The sequence below is a fragment of the Dermacentor silvarum genome, chromosome 2 (genome assembly GCF_013339745.2).
Source record: "Dermacentor silvarum isolate Dsil-2018 chromosome 2, BIME_Dsil_1.4, whole genome shotgun sequence".
In the NCBI taxonomy this organism is placed as follows: Eukaryota; Metazoa; Arthropoda; class Arachnida; order Ixodida; family Ixodidae; genus Dermacentor; species Dermacentor silvarum.
The window spans coordinates 231,546,827-231,562,481 of NC_051155.1; the positions used below are offsets into that span (position 1 = coordinate 231,546,827).

The following is a 15,655-nucleotide window of genomic DNA, read 5'->3' on the forward strand; positions in this document are numbered from 1 at the left end:
TATGGTGGATTTGCAAGTTTACCCGTTATATGACTTACTGCGTATGGCATTCACCTGGTTTCAACAATCATCGCCTATCCTCACTAGACCTTTCGATCCAACTACACAAATCTTACATTTTTGCTGGCACCTAGGCATTGAGTTCAGAAATAGCTGGTTATTCTTGATACCAATGACTGAGGTCATTGACGTAAACGTCTGTCAAATAACTATACGACTCCTATAACGTGACTGTCCTTTCTTTAAAGATAAACGATTTGCCCTCAGCTAAATAGGCGGCCTCGCCCATTGTTGTAGCAGGAAGCAGGAAAAGTGAAATTTTTGACTTAATCATTCAGCTCAGTTTCTTGTGTTTCATTGCCAGAGCATTATTGAGAATTCGTATAGGTAATGTGGTCGGTGATTTTATGTAACATCAGCGACACAATGCAATGTCGGGGAAAGCTGTAGAGCTATACGATGGCAAAGCTTATGCCGGCTTAACGACGTCTGTAATAATTTCACAACTGAACTGCGCAACGTTATGGGCAAATGTGCGTTGGCAGGGCCCTTCTTACACGACACCAGTTCTAGATTTTAACTTTTCTACAGTAAACAAATCTAGCCTTCGCAGTGAATGCTCATGTTAATTAGATTTAAAGGTGATATTCATTTGATGCCAACAAAGAACCTTTCAGGTTCTTTTCAGGAACTTTCTCTCCTTTTTAGTGTACACCTCTTACAAGTAGTCTGTACATTTCCAAGATAAATATTGTTGATTTCGCGTATCCAGGTTGTTCATGCTCTTTCCTTGGAGCTGCATTTTTTACACGTTCTCGACGTTCGCATGAAGGCGAGGTTGCGCGCCTAGTTTCGTTTTATGGAAACTTTCCTACATGTTGCTGATCAGACGTAGGAATCTAGGACCACATTTATTGGCAAGTGTGATGTCCAAAAATTAGCGCGCACAGTTATTTGGGAAATCTATCCACTCTATAGAGAGAGGGTAAGTTATTATTGTTCTCTGTTATTCACTGAGCTTGGGGCCAACTTGAGCTGACAAATTGCAGATCACACTCGTGCCCCTTAATTCGTTTCACCATAACGTATGCATTTCGGTCCGTTCTGTCACCTTTATTCTTCATTGCAGTGTTTCTGCACAATAAAAATAAAAATGAATATTTAGGAAAAAACTACGATATTATTTGCTTTTTACAGCGAACGAAATGTAATTGCGATAGCCGAGGGGAACATACGTTTTCTTTGATAAGTGCATTTATATAAGCACTTCACAGCACGTTTATCTTATTTACAATATATTGACGACATTTTAGGATGTGTAGATACGGTTCATTCGATGCCAATGTTTCTGACAAGTGTTCAAAGTTTATTATTTATGGCACCGATATACACATATGACGCCTCACGCAAAGAGATTAACTTTTTTCACTGCGGCGCATAGCAATCAAGTGCAACCCTTGACAGACTTCTGCACTCAGCGAATCATGCCCAAAATGGCGTGTCTCATCACATCTGTCTTTTAGTTTAGTGCATAGCGCTCAAATGCTAAGCACCCACAATTAATGTGGCGCATGTCACGGTCTCGTTGCACGTGCGTCGAGCTACGTAGCAAGCTTTTACTATTCTGCCTGTAAAAAGATACTATACCATGGTGCAGTCGTTAGAACACCTCGCAGCTGAAGGTTGATGAGTTCGAACCTTATCGGGAACAAGTATTTTTGTTCTCTAAAACGGATGGTTTTCTGCTGACAGAAAGACAGAATCTCTCGGAGACGCATTAATGATCCGTAGAATGGCTGCCGCCATAGAAACTAAACTGAAATATTTGTCGTTTAGGACTCATGGATGGCGCAATTTGTGGGATGCCTGATTATTGTCCGTAAATTGTGGCATTGCTTGATATATGGCCCAACTGCTGCCCTTGCGCAATAATAAGAATAAAACAGTGAGAAATCAATATAACAATTAATAATCTCTCAATGTTAAATTATTCCACAGGGCGTGAAAGGTGTTTGGTTGTATCTCCGCCCGCTCACACTCTTGGATGGTAATATCGGTTTGTCACATTCGCGGTTTGTCTTCAGACAAACTGGCGCGGTGAATTTGACAGTGAGACATGGACACCGCCACTACACGTGACCCGCACGGCACAAAAGTATTATGCCTGCGCCGCTCGCAGTATCTTTAACAAGGGTTGTTGATCCATGCCTTCTTCATTGAGACATTTAAGGACAACGTGAAAGCATTTAAGCTGCAATAACGTGCTAACTTGGGCTGGTTGGTACATGTGTGAAGAAAACGAGTAACAGCGCTGAACAACGGGACGTGACTGAGACAGACAGCGCTTCGTCGGTCTCAGTCATGTCGCGTTGTTCAGCACTGTTACTCGTTTTCATTTAAGGTGGTGCTGGAAACACTATGCATTTGGAAAGTCTGCGCTGTCTTCTGGAATACAGTGATAGAACTAGTATAACCTCAGCAGCACGTGATAGAATGTTTGCCGATACATCTGCCACGACAAGTGTGCCAGCAATGCCCACCTTCGCAAGGATGGGAGATCAGAACATGTCCTTGCTTCTATCACTCTTGTCGTGTGAGCTCAAATCAAGAAATTTATTTTTTTAGTACAACTTGCACCATATCCCTGATTTCGTGGAACGAGCTGTGTTATTGGTGTAAACAGATTTCAGGGTATTTTTAGCTACGTCATATGCATTGATATTTTTTTTTTGTAGATGTGATAGCAATTCCCGTCCAAAAGAATGAATATTTGCATGCAATCACGCGGCACCCCTATAACGCAATTCTAGGGCTGCGTCAAAATCATACGATCTAACCGTATAGCACATTTTCTCCTCGGATGCTGCAGGTGGCCTGGATGTTCGTGGAGAAGTTCACGCTACTGACACTCGCCAAGAGTGTGATCACGCACAACTCCCGCTTCAAGGTGACGCACAACGGCCACCGCACCTGGCACCTGCACATCCACGACGTGCAAGAGCGGGACCGGGGCGCCTATATGTGCCAGATCAACACGTCGCCCATGAAGTCCCAGATCGGATACCTCAACGTGGTCGGTGAGTACGTCTTTTGAAGAGGTTCAGTTTCTGAACGTTAAATCACATAATTTATTTTTATTTCATTCTTACGACGAAGGCTGTGCTTGTGGGAAACTGTAGATGGCGGAAATGCTTCAGTAAAGACAGTGACGACAATGTCATAACGTAATTCCGATGTCATCATGCTTTATGACATTCATGTGGAAACTGTATACTACGGTAATGTTATTTTCGTTTTGCCTCGGGGAATTAGCCTCAAGGCATATACGATTATGGTTGAGTAGTCTGAGCTGCGTTTCATTCAAATCCCACATGAGCCAGCTTTTCAACTAAACAAAATATTAGTATACACAGCGCCTTGAAAGATTTCTACTCATGCGAATTAAACATTTTAACTAGTTATCTTTCATATCTGTCATTGCCATTGAGTCCGCGTATTCCAGTTTTCCTCGGCGGAAGAAGAAACTTAGAAGCACTCAAAGAACAGCCTCCGAGTTTTGTGCGAAGTGCGTTAGAATGATGCAATTGCAATATGGACAAATGAAGTGTTCTCTGCAGTTCTGAAGCGGATACCAAGCAGACATTTAAAAAAGAAAGATGGGTGCTGCTATCTCAGCTAGCGGAAAGCGTGGCGCAGTCTGAGACCGGACAGGCTTACACAGCTGTTTTTTAATGCGATAGCATCATTGGCAAGCATAATAAACTTTGCAGGTACCTAACACAAAATATAGACCGATGCCGAACGCAGTGCAGTCTAATACAGCGTTTCAAAGCGATAGCCGATGTATGTATGTATGTATGTATGTATGTATGTATGTATGTATGTATGTATGTATGTATGTATGTATGTATGTATGTATGTATGTATGTATGTATGTATGTATGATGTATGTATGTATGTATGTATGTATGTATGTATGTATGTATGTATGTATGTATGTATGTATGTATGTATGTATGTATGTATGTATGTATGTATGTATGTATGTATGTATGTGTTTACGTACGTACGTGCCCGAATCACTGTGTTATGCCAATGCATTCGCCCCACAACTGAAAGGTCGGACTGTGCCTCCACGTTTCTTATTTTGCCCACAGTGCCACCCAAGATCGACGAGGAGAACACCAGCTCCGACACCGAAGTACGAGAGGGTGGCGAAGCGGCGCTCAAGTGCGTTGCCAAGGGAACGCCGGAACCGGAAATCACGTGGAGAAGAGAAGACGACCAGGAAATCGCGTTCGGTCGCGAGAAAGGTCAGCAGCTCTCGCCATGATTTGGATGCGTCGACCATGCTACTCAATTCACGGCGGGGGGCCAACCGTCACAGTGGCCTTCGGTACCATTCTAGGGTCTAGTTACAGATCCTTGGTAAAAATAACCGCGGAAGTTACTGGCCGTCGCCATATTTGACGATAAGCCCAATGCAATCACGCAGTTCTGCTCCGGTCTCGGGTGAAGTGTTTTTGGCTGTCTATTCGACGTGTTTGCAGAAAGACCTTTCTGGATTATTCTTAATAAGTAATAGAAAAAAAAGTTTCTTTTATTTCCTGTAGGTAGATATCAGTAACTTGAGAGCTTTCATTGCCAGAGGTCATTAAAGGAATCCTCGCGCAATTTTTAGTATCTGAACTTCATTTTACTTGATAATTAATCAATTAAGGGGTTTGGCATCCCAAAAAGCGCACGGTCTGTAAGAGAGGCTGTTGTGGAGGGCTCTGGAATAATTTGGACCTCTTGGAGTTCTTCCACGTGGATTTGAAGCATAGTACCCTGTGCGTAATGAAACACTACGTTAGTGTCAGAACTAAGTACTATAGTATGTGGTCGGTATTTGGTAAGTTAAGTGCCCACTAAAGTGCCTATTGTTCACGTTGGAATAATTAGTGTAGCATCCTGACGACCAGCGAGGTCAATGATTATCGCACTAACTGAGAAACAGACACTGTCACACCCACGCAGTTTACCTGGTATAATGTGAGCGAAAATTGCCGTACTTTTCTCTATTTGATTCTTTGGATATAGTACCTAATTCTTGAACCGTATATTTAAACATGGTGACCACTTATTGGAGAATTCGTCTTACAACATACGTAGTGTTTTAAGTCACTGAGTTATTTTTCTTTTTTTTTCTCTTAATATTATTGGCTGAAACTTGGGGTTATTAGGTGGCTACGTAAGTGTCCACACCTCTTTTTTTTCACAGCTTATAAAGAAACGGACTACAGACACAACTGTAACATTATGTAAAAGCTAACATGGACGCAAAAAATGCACATGTGTTTTGATAAGCGTAAACTCTGCAGAAAATCAGAATCATCGTAAATTGTTAGTAGATTGAAGAAACTTCCTTGTGTGGATGTTCTTTTGGTTGAGATTAGCATGCACAACTGAAGCAGAACGAATCTTGTGATGGAAGAAAAAGGCGATAGGTGATCTATTGGAGTAAAAGAATGAAAAAAAATGGGAAGAGTTGAGGGTGGCAGATATTTGGATGGAATTTTAATATTAGGAAATTATTAGGGTCTGGTTGGAGAAATACCGCTATAATTAAAGGTATGTGTGAGAAAACATTGTTGTGCTATGGGTTTGTTTATACACATGATGGTGAGGATAAGTATGACGAAATGTGAACATAATTTTGGTTGCGTTAGGTCAACGTGCTTAGCTTCGCTTTTAACGTTTCAATGTGAGCGTAAGTGGGGTGATCTAAAATGTTTTAAAATTTGAGGTAATGTTTTAGCACTGCTGCTGTACGTGGCGCAGTCTTCACGAACAAGCATCAGCAGTGAGTATGGCGAAGTTCCAACGGTAACTTTGATGCACCACTTTAAGTGGTGCGACGTCACAGATATCGTACATATCAACACCGAACGTGGCAAGTACACCAGCTGCTGTAGAAATGCATAACCGGAAACTACAAGCCCTACCAGGGCAATGCTGTGTTCTGGCGCGTTGCTGTTCTGGCTCTCGTTCTGGCTCAATGTGCTGCTTCCTCGGCAGCAAACTGTAACAACCGGATCAAGCGAGCACGTTGTTTAAGAATGGACACCATATAACGTTAATCGTGAGCAAGATAACCGTTTCAAGTAACGCGCTCGATCAAAAAAAAAAATGCTGAGAATGATAAAACGTTTCCTAGAAAAAAAATTGCTTCTTATTCCGTGCCAAGCTTACCGTCAATCACACAGCAGCAGAACGTCGCGACAGCGAGGAGGGAAAACAAAAAAGAAAAGGAAGCTGAACAAACGGAAATCAATTGAGGTTGAGCGAAGCTATACGAGAGGGCTGTGTTTGGGACATTGGTTTTCGCCGACTCGGGGACCTGCACAAAAAGTCGGAGGTTAAAACAAGCGAAGAACATTAGCCGGCCTCGCAACAAAAGATGACGAAGTTGCCGTAATTTGTATACTTCGGAACCATCTGCCAGCCACAAAACTCACGCCCAATCAATTTCTCTCCCCTCTTTTCCTGCTCCTAGCTTTGCCGCAACACGCGCGAAGAAAGAACGAAGCAAAGAGTCGTCCGTACACGAGACATTACAAACAATGGGGATCGGGCACTGGCGAAGGAAAAGCCTAGCTCGGAGCGTTAAAAACGAGGTCCTCTGGCGGAGCCAACGGTTGCAATCTTTTCAAATTAATGGGCCTCGAGTTACAAGCTTTCCTCCCAGAAGGGCCCCTCGCAGTCAGCGGCTGGTGGTCCCCCATTCAACCCTCGCGTCCTCAACAGCAGACGAGCAATGCTGCCGCTACACCCCCGCACCAACCTCCCCTTGCCCCCCCCCCCCCCCCCCCCAACCCAGCCGCAACGGGTTTCGAACGATAACAGCGAACCACAGATGGCTTCAGAGCCCTGCGACTTTTCGAATCAAAATCCCTGCCATTAAACTCGAACCTCCTCAATCTCTCTCGCCGAGCGTTTGCCCGCCTTCTTACGGCTCTCTCCGCCTCGCTGGGGCTCTTCGCTCTTTCGAGCTCGAGGATTCAAGCGGTTCCAGTGCCATCTGTCGTCTCGAAATAGCACCGCATCGGGCGCGATACCCTCGCCTCCTTCCGCGGCGTTCTCTTTCTCGAACGGCCCTCTTGTCCCGCGAGCTAACAGCGTACGCAGCGAGAACTCCGCGCTGGCCCGAAACGCGACTCGAGCAATTAGTCAGGCGGAGTAAACGGCCCGCACCCCCCTTCCTCCTCCACTCCCGCGAGCCTCCAACAACAACCCGAGCGAGCGTATCGGCTACGCTCCGTGAAACGGGCCACGGGTCCGAAGGCACCGGGAGAAAGACCTTAATCAATGCTCGCGCGTGCCTGCGCTGTCACCTCGTAGGGTCCCGACGCCGGCTCCCATACGCAGTTCAAAACCCGCGTCGCCATTAAGTAACCGAGGGGATTTTCTTCAATAACGTGTATCACCGCTGCTTCCTTTCGAGAGCGGCGGCAGCAGCAGTTTCTGTTTGCGGGGAGCCCGAAGAGGCGGGCGACTCGGAACGCGCCGAGACATCGCCGTCCAAGTGTCGCGAAGTCGTTTTCGGCGCCTTTTCCGTAGAGAGCGGGATTCGTCGAGAACCGGCGAGGAAATAAGGAAGCGGGAGGGAGCGAGTATGGCGAGATAGCAGGAAGCGAGAGGGAAGGCGAGCGTTGTAATTGAATTTCTGATTACAAGGCGGCCCGAACACCCCCGACCAGATGGGTCTCCCCTCGTATCCAGGAAGGGGACGCCATGGTCGTAATGAACACCGTTGTTCTTCAGCCCCCTCCCCCCCCCCCTTTTTTTTTTGTCCTGCTACCCGACGAACTCCATGCGAGCTAGACGACTTCGACGCTGCCACTTGGCGACAAAACTGTCTCCGACTGCACGTTTGCTCCTTCGCAGGCTGCAGCTGCGCAATCAAAAAAAAAAAAAGAAAAAAAGAAAAGGAAAAGAAAAGAAATATAGAAAACTCACAAATTTCACGCACGAAACGAGTTGTGCCCTTGTCGCGAGCAGAGCTGGGACGGAAAGAAGAAATCGGAGCCGCTTTGTATTAGTCTGACTTCTCGTGTAATGCGAAAAAGAAAGGGGGGGGGGGATGAAATAAGGTGCCCTGATTTTTGTAATTCCACCCCTGTGTAAGTTGAATAATTTTTCTCTATTTCCGAGTCGCTAGCGCTAAGGCAGGTGAGCCAATTTTGCGGCAATGAAGATTAAATTTAAAAGCAGCGAGCACAGCGTTTCTAAAATTGGTGACGGGTATCGCGTACGTGGTTTAATGTAAATGATTACTCTATGATTGTAATTGTAACTTTTGCGCTATATTTATTGCTCGAGAGATTTGCGCGTTGGTGTTCTTTGGGATGATTTGTAAACAAAGCCAGAGATGTGGCCTGCTTTTTCCTTTTTTTTAGTCTTCTTCTTTTTGGTGCCTATGGGCCGTTGAGGTCATGCACAGCTACGCCAACACTAGTTTATGCACATATCCAAGCACCCCAGTGAAGATAGCATCGTTAATAACGCTGGCGCGCTCGTATTGTTTGTCTCTTGTGCATTCACATAGAAATTATTGCAGAAATGAATTGCCGTTATTTCACACGAAGTCTCGTGAAGTATGTTCCAAGTCCAGTACAAACGCCGCAGCAGGACTGAAATCTGAAAATAGGAGAAAATTGGAAATTGACTCAATAAATTTGGCAGTTTCAGTGTTTCACACCGGAACGCTCATTACCCCAACCACTCCTACATTTGTCCATACATTGACCTTTACATGTACGACATGCGCTCAAAGCTTTATTACGCTGGTTTTAATGGTTAGTGCAAATAATGCTGGCCCAGAGTTAGGAGCACCCGTTTTGAGCAAAGCTTATCCACTGCATCTAGTCACTTTTATAGCATCGGTGTAAAAGCTATAATAGGGAATCCCCACGTTGAGGGCAAACCGTATACTACAGATGCCCTGAAGAAGGGCACTGGTTGAGAGCAAGCTATAGCTTGGGGACAACTCTAGTTTCCCCATTCAAATACATGTCAAGAAAGTAGAAATGCTCTTAAGAGAGAACCACTGGACCAATCTGGTTGAAATTTATCGCATTTGGCTCAGAAAGTAAAATTCTAGAAAATATAGGACGCAAAATGTTTATATAGGACGTTACGCCTTTTTAGAAAAATTGCTGACACTAGTTAAGTACAAAAAATGAAGCTGGAAGTTTACAAATTTGTAACTATAAGTACTAAAAACAGATACCTGCAGTTCTGTAAACTGCCTCTTTTAGAACATTTAAAACAGAAAAATTTATTTTATCACTTTGCAGCTTACGTGGAACTATTATAATGGTTTCAATTATTTTTCTAAAGCCCTACTCACCATTTGGAGATGTATAGATGTATTTGAGGGCACTGCATTCAATGTTGTCCACTTGAAATTTACTGATAAATGCAATTTACAGGATTGTGATATTCTCGTTTAATACCTAGTTACAGAGTTGAAATTTTCGTACCTAAGCTTTCTTCGTTTCTTTTTTCGAGTTTGCATTTAAAATATTTTTGTAAAACAAAAATGAGAGCCTTAATAAAACATCAGCTTCCTACAGTCACTAGACGTTAACTTATTTTTTTAAGTACAACACACCTATTCAAATTTTATGCAGTGTATTCCGAGCAAATCAATTCCTGTATTTATTCATAACTCTTCCGCATTTAGATCGGAGCTCCCAAGGCAAATCTTCCTCTTAATGATGATTGAGAATGAATTACTAGTTGAGTAGGGCGACCTATGACACAAAAAAAAACAAAAAAAAGAGAAAACATTATGAGCGAAATGGCTTTGTAAGTTCGGCTCCAGATGCATGTGAGACAGGCACGTGACAGCTAGTCAGTGGACGGTTCTGTAAATACCAGCCCATTTTTATGATTGGAATAATGAAAAAATTCTTTGCTTCGGAAACATTGGTTGGTAGGTATTGGATCGTCATCATCCTGCGAAGCGTAGCATGTTGTAGGAGCAGGTGACAACCGTTAGCCTACTTGTGACCGAAACATCACTGCGAACCAGGGGTGGACCGATTGTTTAAAAAAAAACGAATATTCTGCAGAGACCATTGGCGTTTATTGTAAATCTGAGCGAATAGCTGTATTCGCTGTATTAAGAGAATGGCGCGTTAGAAAGCTTATAGTTGTTGAAGGTAGGATATTTAAGTAGCGTTTGTTGTTTCATTGTGTAATTCCGTGGAAAACAGAGCCGGTAATCAGTGCGTATAGAACACATATGTATGTGTGTACGTATCTGTATGTATGTATGTATACATACATACATACATACATACATACATAAATACATACATACATACATACATACATACATACATACATACATACATAGATACATACATACATACATACATACATACATACATACATACATACATACGTGCTTGAATACATACGTACATACATACATACTGTATATGAAGTGTATGAAATACTAAGGAATAACTTTCGTCATCGTCGGCCTAAGGAAAAGGACGTACGGAAGGACAGAGTAGACCACGTTACGGCCTTCCAACTGCTTCCGCAGTATTTTCTTTCTCTAAGATCTAATCCGAGAGCATTTTTTTAAAACTTCAAGCGGTACGCGATACATTCAAAGAAAGCTATAGGCTATCACCCGTCCCCTTAAATGTGGACCATCTCGATTGTCTTGATCGAGAGAGAACAAAACAAAAAGATAGGAAAGGCTTGTACGAAGTTCCTGCACTCCTCGACAACTGCCTGTCACAATGTTGAACTATGAAATGATATTCTATAGAAATTATCTTGTTTATTCCTTGTTTCCCTCTATTGCCCCCTCCGGTAAACAAGGCTATTCTATCGTAGGGGGACTTCAAACTAAGAGTGCCTTCCACCACACGTGTTGAATCGATAATGAAATGTAGCTTTTGCACACACTCCCAGAGATGCCTTTTATCTTATCTGGAGAAAGCTAAGAACTCAGGTGGTGAAATATATAAACGATGAAAGAGCATGTAGTGTAGTGCGAGATTGACTTAACAAAAAAAAAAAAAGAAAAAAAAAAACGTCTCTATGCCTTGAAATCGAACCTGCCTACTTAAACAACAAACTTTCGTGGTGTTCTAATTTCTATTTGTTGGAGTTTCACATTAGGAACATGATTTTCCATGTTTTATTCCCCGTGCCGAAAGTAGGACAGTTCATCGCTCTAGCGCGTATCGAATTTTAGGCGCCGAAAAATCTTTGCCTGAATTGTACGAGCGAATACACTTCAGTCTTGTTATTGGGCGGGGCTGGCAACGGGAGCGGCTTTGTTTACCAGCTTTTTACAACCCAATTTTCTACAGGAAACACGGCAAAGCAAAGTCACGTGAGCGAGATCGAAGCGGAATAACTGGAAGCCGCAAACTTCCCAAAGTGCCCTCTGCGCTAAATTTGAGATATATTGATTTTAGTTTGTCTGTGGCATCCTTTGGTAGCAACATTGACTACAACTGATTGCGCAAGTACTTAGCATACCAGGTTACGCAACTACAGGTAATTGTGTACCTCCACTTATGTTCAGCAGAAGACCAGTGACTCAGCTACTGTGTGTTCTATGCCAAAAAAGTTAGTCGCAAGTCAACGCTTTGTTTGTCTTGTTCCTGCGTTCGTCTCTTGTCTAATGCGCTGGGATTTCAAAACGCGGAAGTGCTTTTATTTGGGCACTGCTGGACTGATTCGAGTAAAAATTGTTGCAAAAAACAAACAAACAGAAGAAGCAGAAGAAAGCGGAAGTTCTGGTTGTTCCGTTAACATGTTTCGATATCTCAGCTACACCTAAGCGACCGTAATGGGATAACATTATCAAGATTCGCTCATCTACGCATTTTATTGCATTGCTTACGGAATTGGCCCACTTTATCTTTTATTGAAATTAGCAATGAATGTTGGTAACCGTACGGTAAAATGCTGTCGCATTAAAATTAAGAAAAGGAGGCATTAAGTTAACAATTTCGCAAATACAGATTAGAAATAGCTGTCAAACATTGTATAAACGTAGTAGTCTGCTATGGATTCTAAAGGAAATGATATTGGTATGGTAGATATTGCTCTATGTATCAGTAATTGGATACTGTTCTGCGAAATTTCCGTGAACAAACTGATTTTTCTGTATGCTCTATTGTTAGGCTTATTTGCAGTTTTCTACTCATTTAATTAAAGGTATCGCTCTCTATGTCTCTCTCTCGCTCTCCCTTCAAAATTTAGACGTTGATAGATTGCGTTTATAGAATTGTTACGTCTTTCCTTTCCTTCTCCTTATTCTCTCTCTCACTCTCCTTTATTTTCTGAAGTTCCAAATATTGTAAACTTTGTGCTACAATTTTTTGTAAGTTTACCAATTTTGGCCGGTTTCTGCAAGAACTAAAACGCTGACAAAAAAATACAGAGAGAAAAAAAAAGAAAGAGAACAGAAATATACTGTTCACAGTTCCTAGAAGGTGACTTCCACTGTCAAGTACAACTTTCATTCGAATCGGTTCAGTGGTTGCGTAACGTGAGCATTCGTGCATTTCAAATGTGTTTGAGTAACGAAATTGGAAACGGCCTTCATAAAAGGTTTCCACAAATATGAAACGTGAAGTCGTGCTCCCGGGGAAAGTCGGTGCGAAGGCTTACAGGTCAGTGCTCTCGCCAACCCTTCTTCGGGATGAGGCCACCGTAGGTTGTACCGTAAACGTGGCACTGAGTGTGCGTATTCGAGGCTAAAATTCGCCGTCACTGCTCGTTCTTCTTAAGTACAGACCGCACATTCCTAACACATTTGGGGGTAGATAATGTAACTAGGAATGTCGGTAATATCGTACCACATACTCAGAATAACGGTGCGTGTCGCACTAAGAGTGAGCACGCATCCACTTCGTTCATCACCTAGCGGCAAGAAAATTGCAGTTCGGCTAAATCGGTTATAAATGAGTGGCATATACTACGAAGCAATCTTGGCTACTGCCGGGCTGGTAACATTCTAATATTTTTTAACAAACCCGTAAACAGCAACCTAAGCAGACGAAGCATGCACCTAATGGTTAGCTGATATGACGAAAATCCTGGCACGATGCCTTAGTTCATGCCGAAGAACTGCACTGGTTCTCAACGTTTTAGGTTCTACGTCAATTCTGGCGAGCGGTAATAGCGGCGTTCTTTTTTTGTTCTTTTTTGTATCAAAAACTCATATTCTTGCGCGCTTCATGTGACGCATCCACTCGTGCTTCAAACGTAATGTTTTGCACGGATGCCTGCTCCATATATATACTATCTCAAACTAGAGTTCTCACGTGGTCTAAGATTAAGTTGCAGTTGGCTTTTAGTCTTCGCGGGTTTGACAATTTCTGGATCATTATACACCGCTGCGCGTACCTTGAAATTTCAGATCAAGTCACGTCAAGCGTCAATTATGTTTATACCTTAGTATTCTGAAAACGAACGCGTCTTGAGTAACGCTGTTGATTTATGCAAAAAGGAGAGACTCCAATGTATCACCGCATGTTGTTTCGTAAGTAAGAAAACGTGCCCCTGCCAGCAGTTGTATAGAACAGTAAAGTCAGTAAACTATCAGTGCATTCTCCTACTAGGGTGACACGTTAATTCATAAAGAATATAGACAGATTACTTTACAGTGATATGTAATGGCACGGTAAGATTAAAGATTCAATGGTGAATGTTAAAAAAAAATCTGGGCCCTTACGGGCCAAAACCATGATTTGATTATGAAACACGCCGTAGTGAGGGACTCCGGATTAATTTCGACCACCTGGGTTTCTTTAACGTGCACCCACTGCCAGGCAAACCGGCGCTTTAGCATTTCACCCCCATCTAAATGCGGCCGCCACAGCCGGGATTCGATCTCGCCCCGTAGGGCTTGGTATAGCGTAACGCCAAAACCACGGCGGGTACGTCAATGTTCGGGACACTATCCGATTATATCTTCCCGCATTCCTCTTTCTGCTTCTGACATGAAAGAACAACTACGCAAGTTTACATAGGGTTCGTCACTGATATCCATGTTCTTCTTTTTCTTTCCTTTTTTTCGTATTTCTTCCTCGGCGCAATAAACCGATCAATCTGAAATAACAAAATAGATTCTTAGTGACACCCGGTAAAGCTTCTCACGAAAGTTCAACGACACCGAGCGTCACTTACGACGACATAAACACAGCCCCGGAAACCCTAGATGCTCGAGTCAATCACGCACGCCGCGGTGCTTGACTCGGAGGTCCCGGGTTGTCGTCCAAGCGCTGAACGTGCGGCTCGAAACACGGTGGCTCCGAAGAGCGCGAGGCCCAGATTTGGTTACCGCAGAGGCGTTCCCCGTTTCACGTGTCGGCCAGCACGACGAACGAACGAGCAATCAGAAGCGAAACACAAGCGAAAGAACCGCCGAAAACTATAAGAATAGCGAAGAGATAGAAACAGCGATGTTAAGGGGGACGGAGAGGCCTAGTGAACGTGCGCAGGGCCGAGGGCATTTGCCGTTGTTCCGTGCGTGGAACGGCGGCCTGTCTTTTGTCAAGAGCCTAAACAGCGGCTTCCCCTTGTGGCAGCCGTGCAAGCGGGGAAGAGTTAACGCGTGGGCTAGAAAAGAGCGGCGCTAGCGCTGCACTCGAAAGTGAAACAAGAGGAAGATTCAATTAGGTAGGCTTTAATGGAATAAAAGTTTTGCGTTTCGCCCTATCAATTTCTCGCGCTCCGCAGTATAACCCCGACCGCGCTCCCCGCCACGGGCCTTTGCTCCCTTCGTGATCCCCGCCATTGTTCTCCTTCAACTTCTCTCTTTCTCTCTCTCTCTCTATCTTTAGGGTTTCTCCCTTTCCCCCCTGTTCTCCGTCTATCCGCCGCAGCGGGTTTGAAACAAAAGGCCTGCGTGATTATGGACCAGTAGTGAGCGCTTTATCGAGATCGTCCCTTGTTTTTACGCCTCCTTTCTGTGGCACAAATTTTTCTGCCTCGCTCGCCGAGCAAGGCCCATGCATTCCTACGGCGTCAGTCTTCGAGTTTTTGGACGTGTGCAGAGATATATCCCGGCCCTTTAGGAACAAAGACATAGCGTGTCTTAATATGCTACAATTACAAATATCACAAAGAGAAAGAATAAGCATGGATCAGCGATGGAGATGAAGGAAAGTAATATACTACGTAGGTTTCCTACTTCTTCTTCAAGTCTTCCTTCAACGAAAGTTTGCAAGGAATAGAGGGAAGGAAGTTAAAAAAAAGGAAAGTGTTCATAAAGTAAAAGTGTTGCGAACGCTTGTTCAATCATTGCACACAAGAGAAAGTAAGCTGCGGGTCGAGTTTCGATGTTAATGGATGCATAACTTGATTAACGCCAACGTGAGCCGCAACGCGCCCCTCAGAAAAGAGCGATAAATAAGGAAATTTCTTGCTCACCACGGGAAGTCGAGTCTTGTCTGCGTGCCACGAAGCGAGTCAAACTTAACGAAAGTGCAGGCCGTGGCTTTGCTACTTCGATTGAAGCTTCGTTTTCATTCCTTGTTTCGCTGCCTATCCCGCATTAGTTTTTTTCGATGCCGATGAAGAAACGTTATAAGGTTTTGTAATTAGGTTCAAAACCAGCCTGGCC

General features: G+C 43.6%; 1 protein-coding gene across 1 annotated transcript in view; it reads left to right on the forward strand.

Moving 5' to 3' along the window:
- Window positions 1-15,655, forward strand: part of LOC119442865 (lachesin-like) — a 157,559-nt gene that overhangs the window by 116,528 nt on the left and 25,376 nt on the right. The window contains exons 3-4 of the mRNA XM_037707909.2: window positions 2,870-3,077; window positions 4,158-4,313. Of these exons, the coding sequence (XP_037563837.1) occupies window positions 2,870-3,077; window positions 4,158-4,313 (364 nt within the window). The remainder of the gene's footprint in view (window positions 1-2,869; window positions 3,078-4,157; window positions 4,314-15,655) is intronic.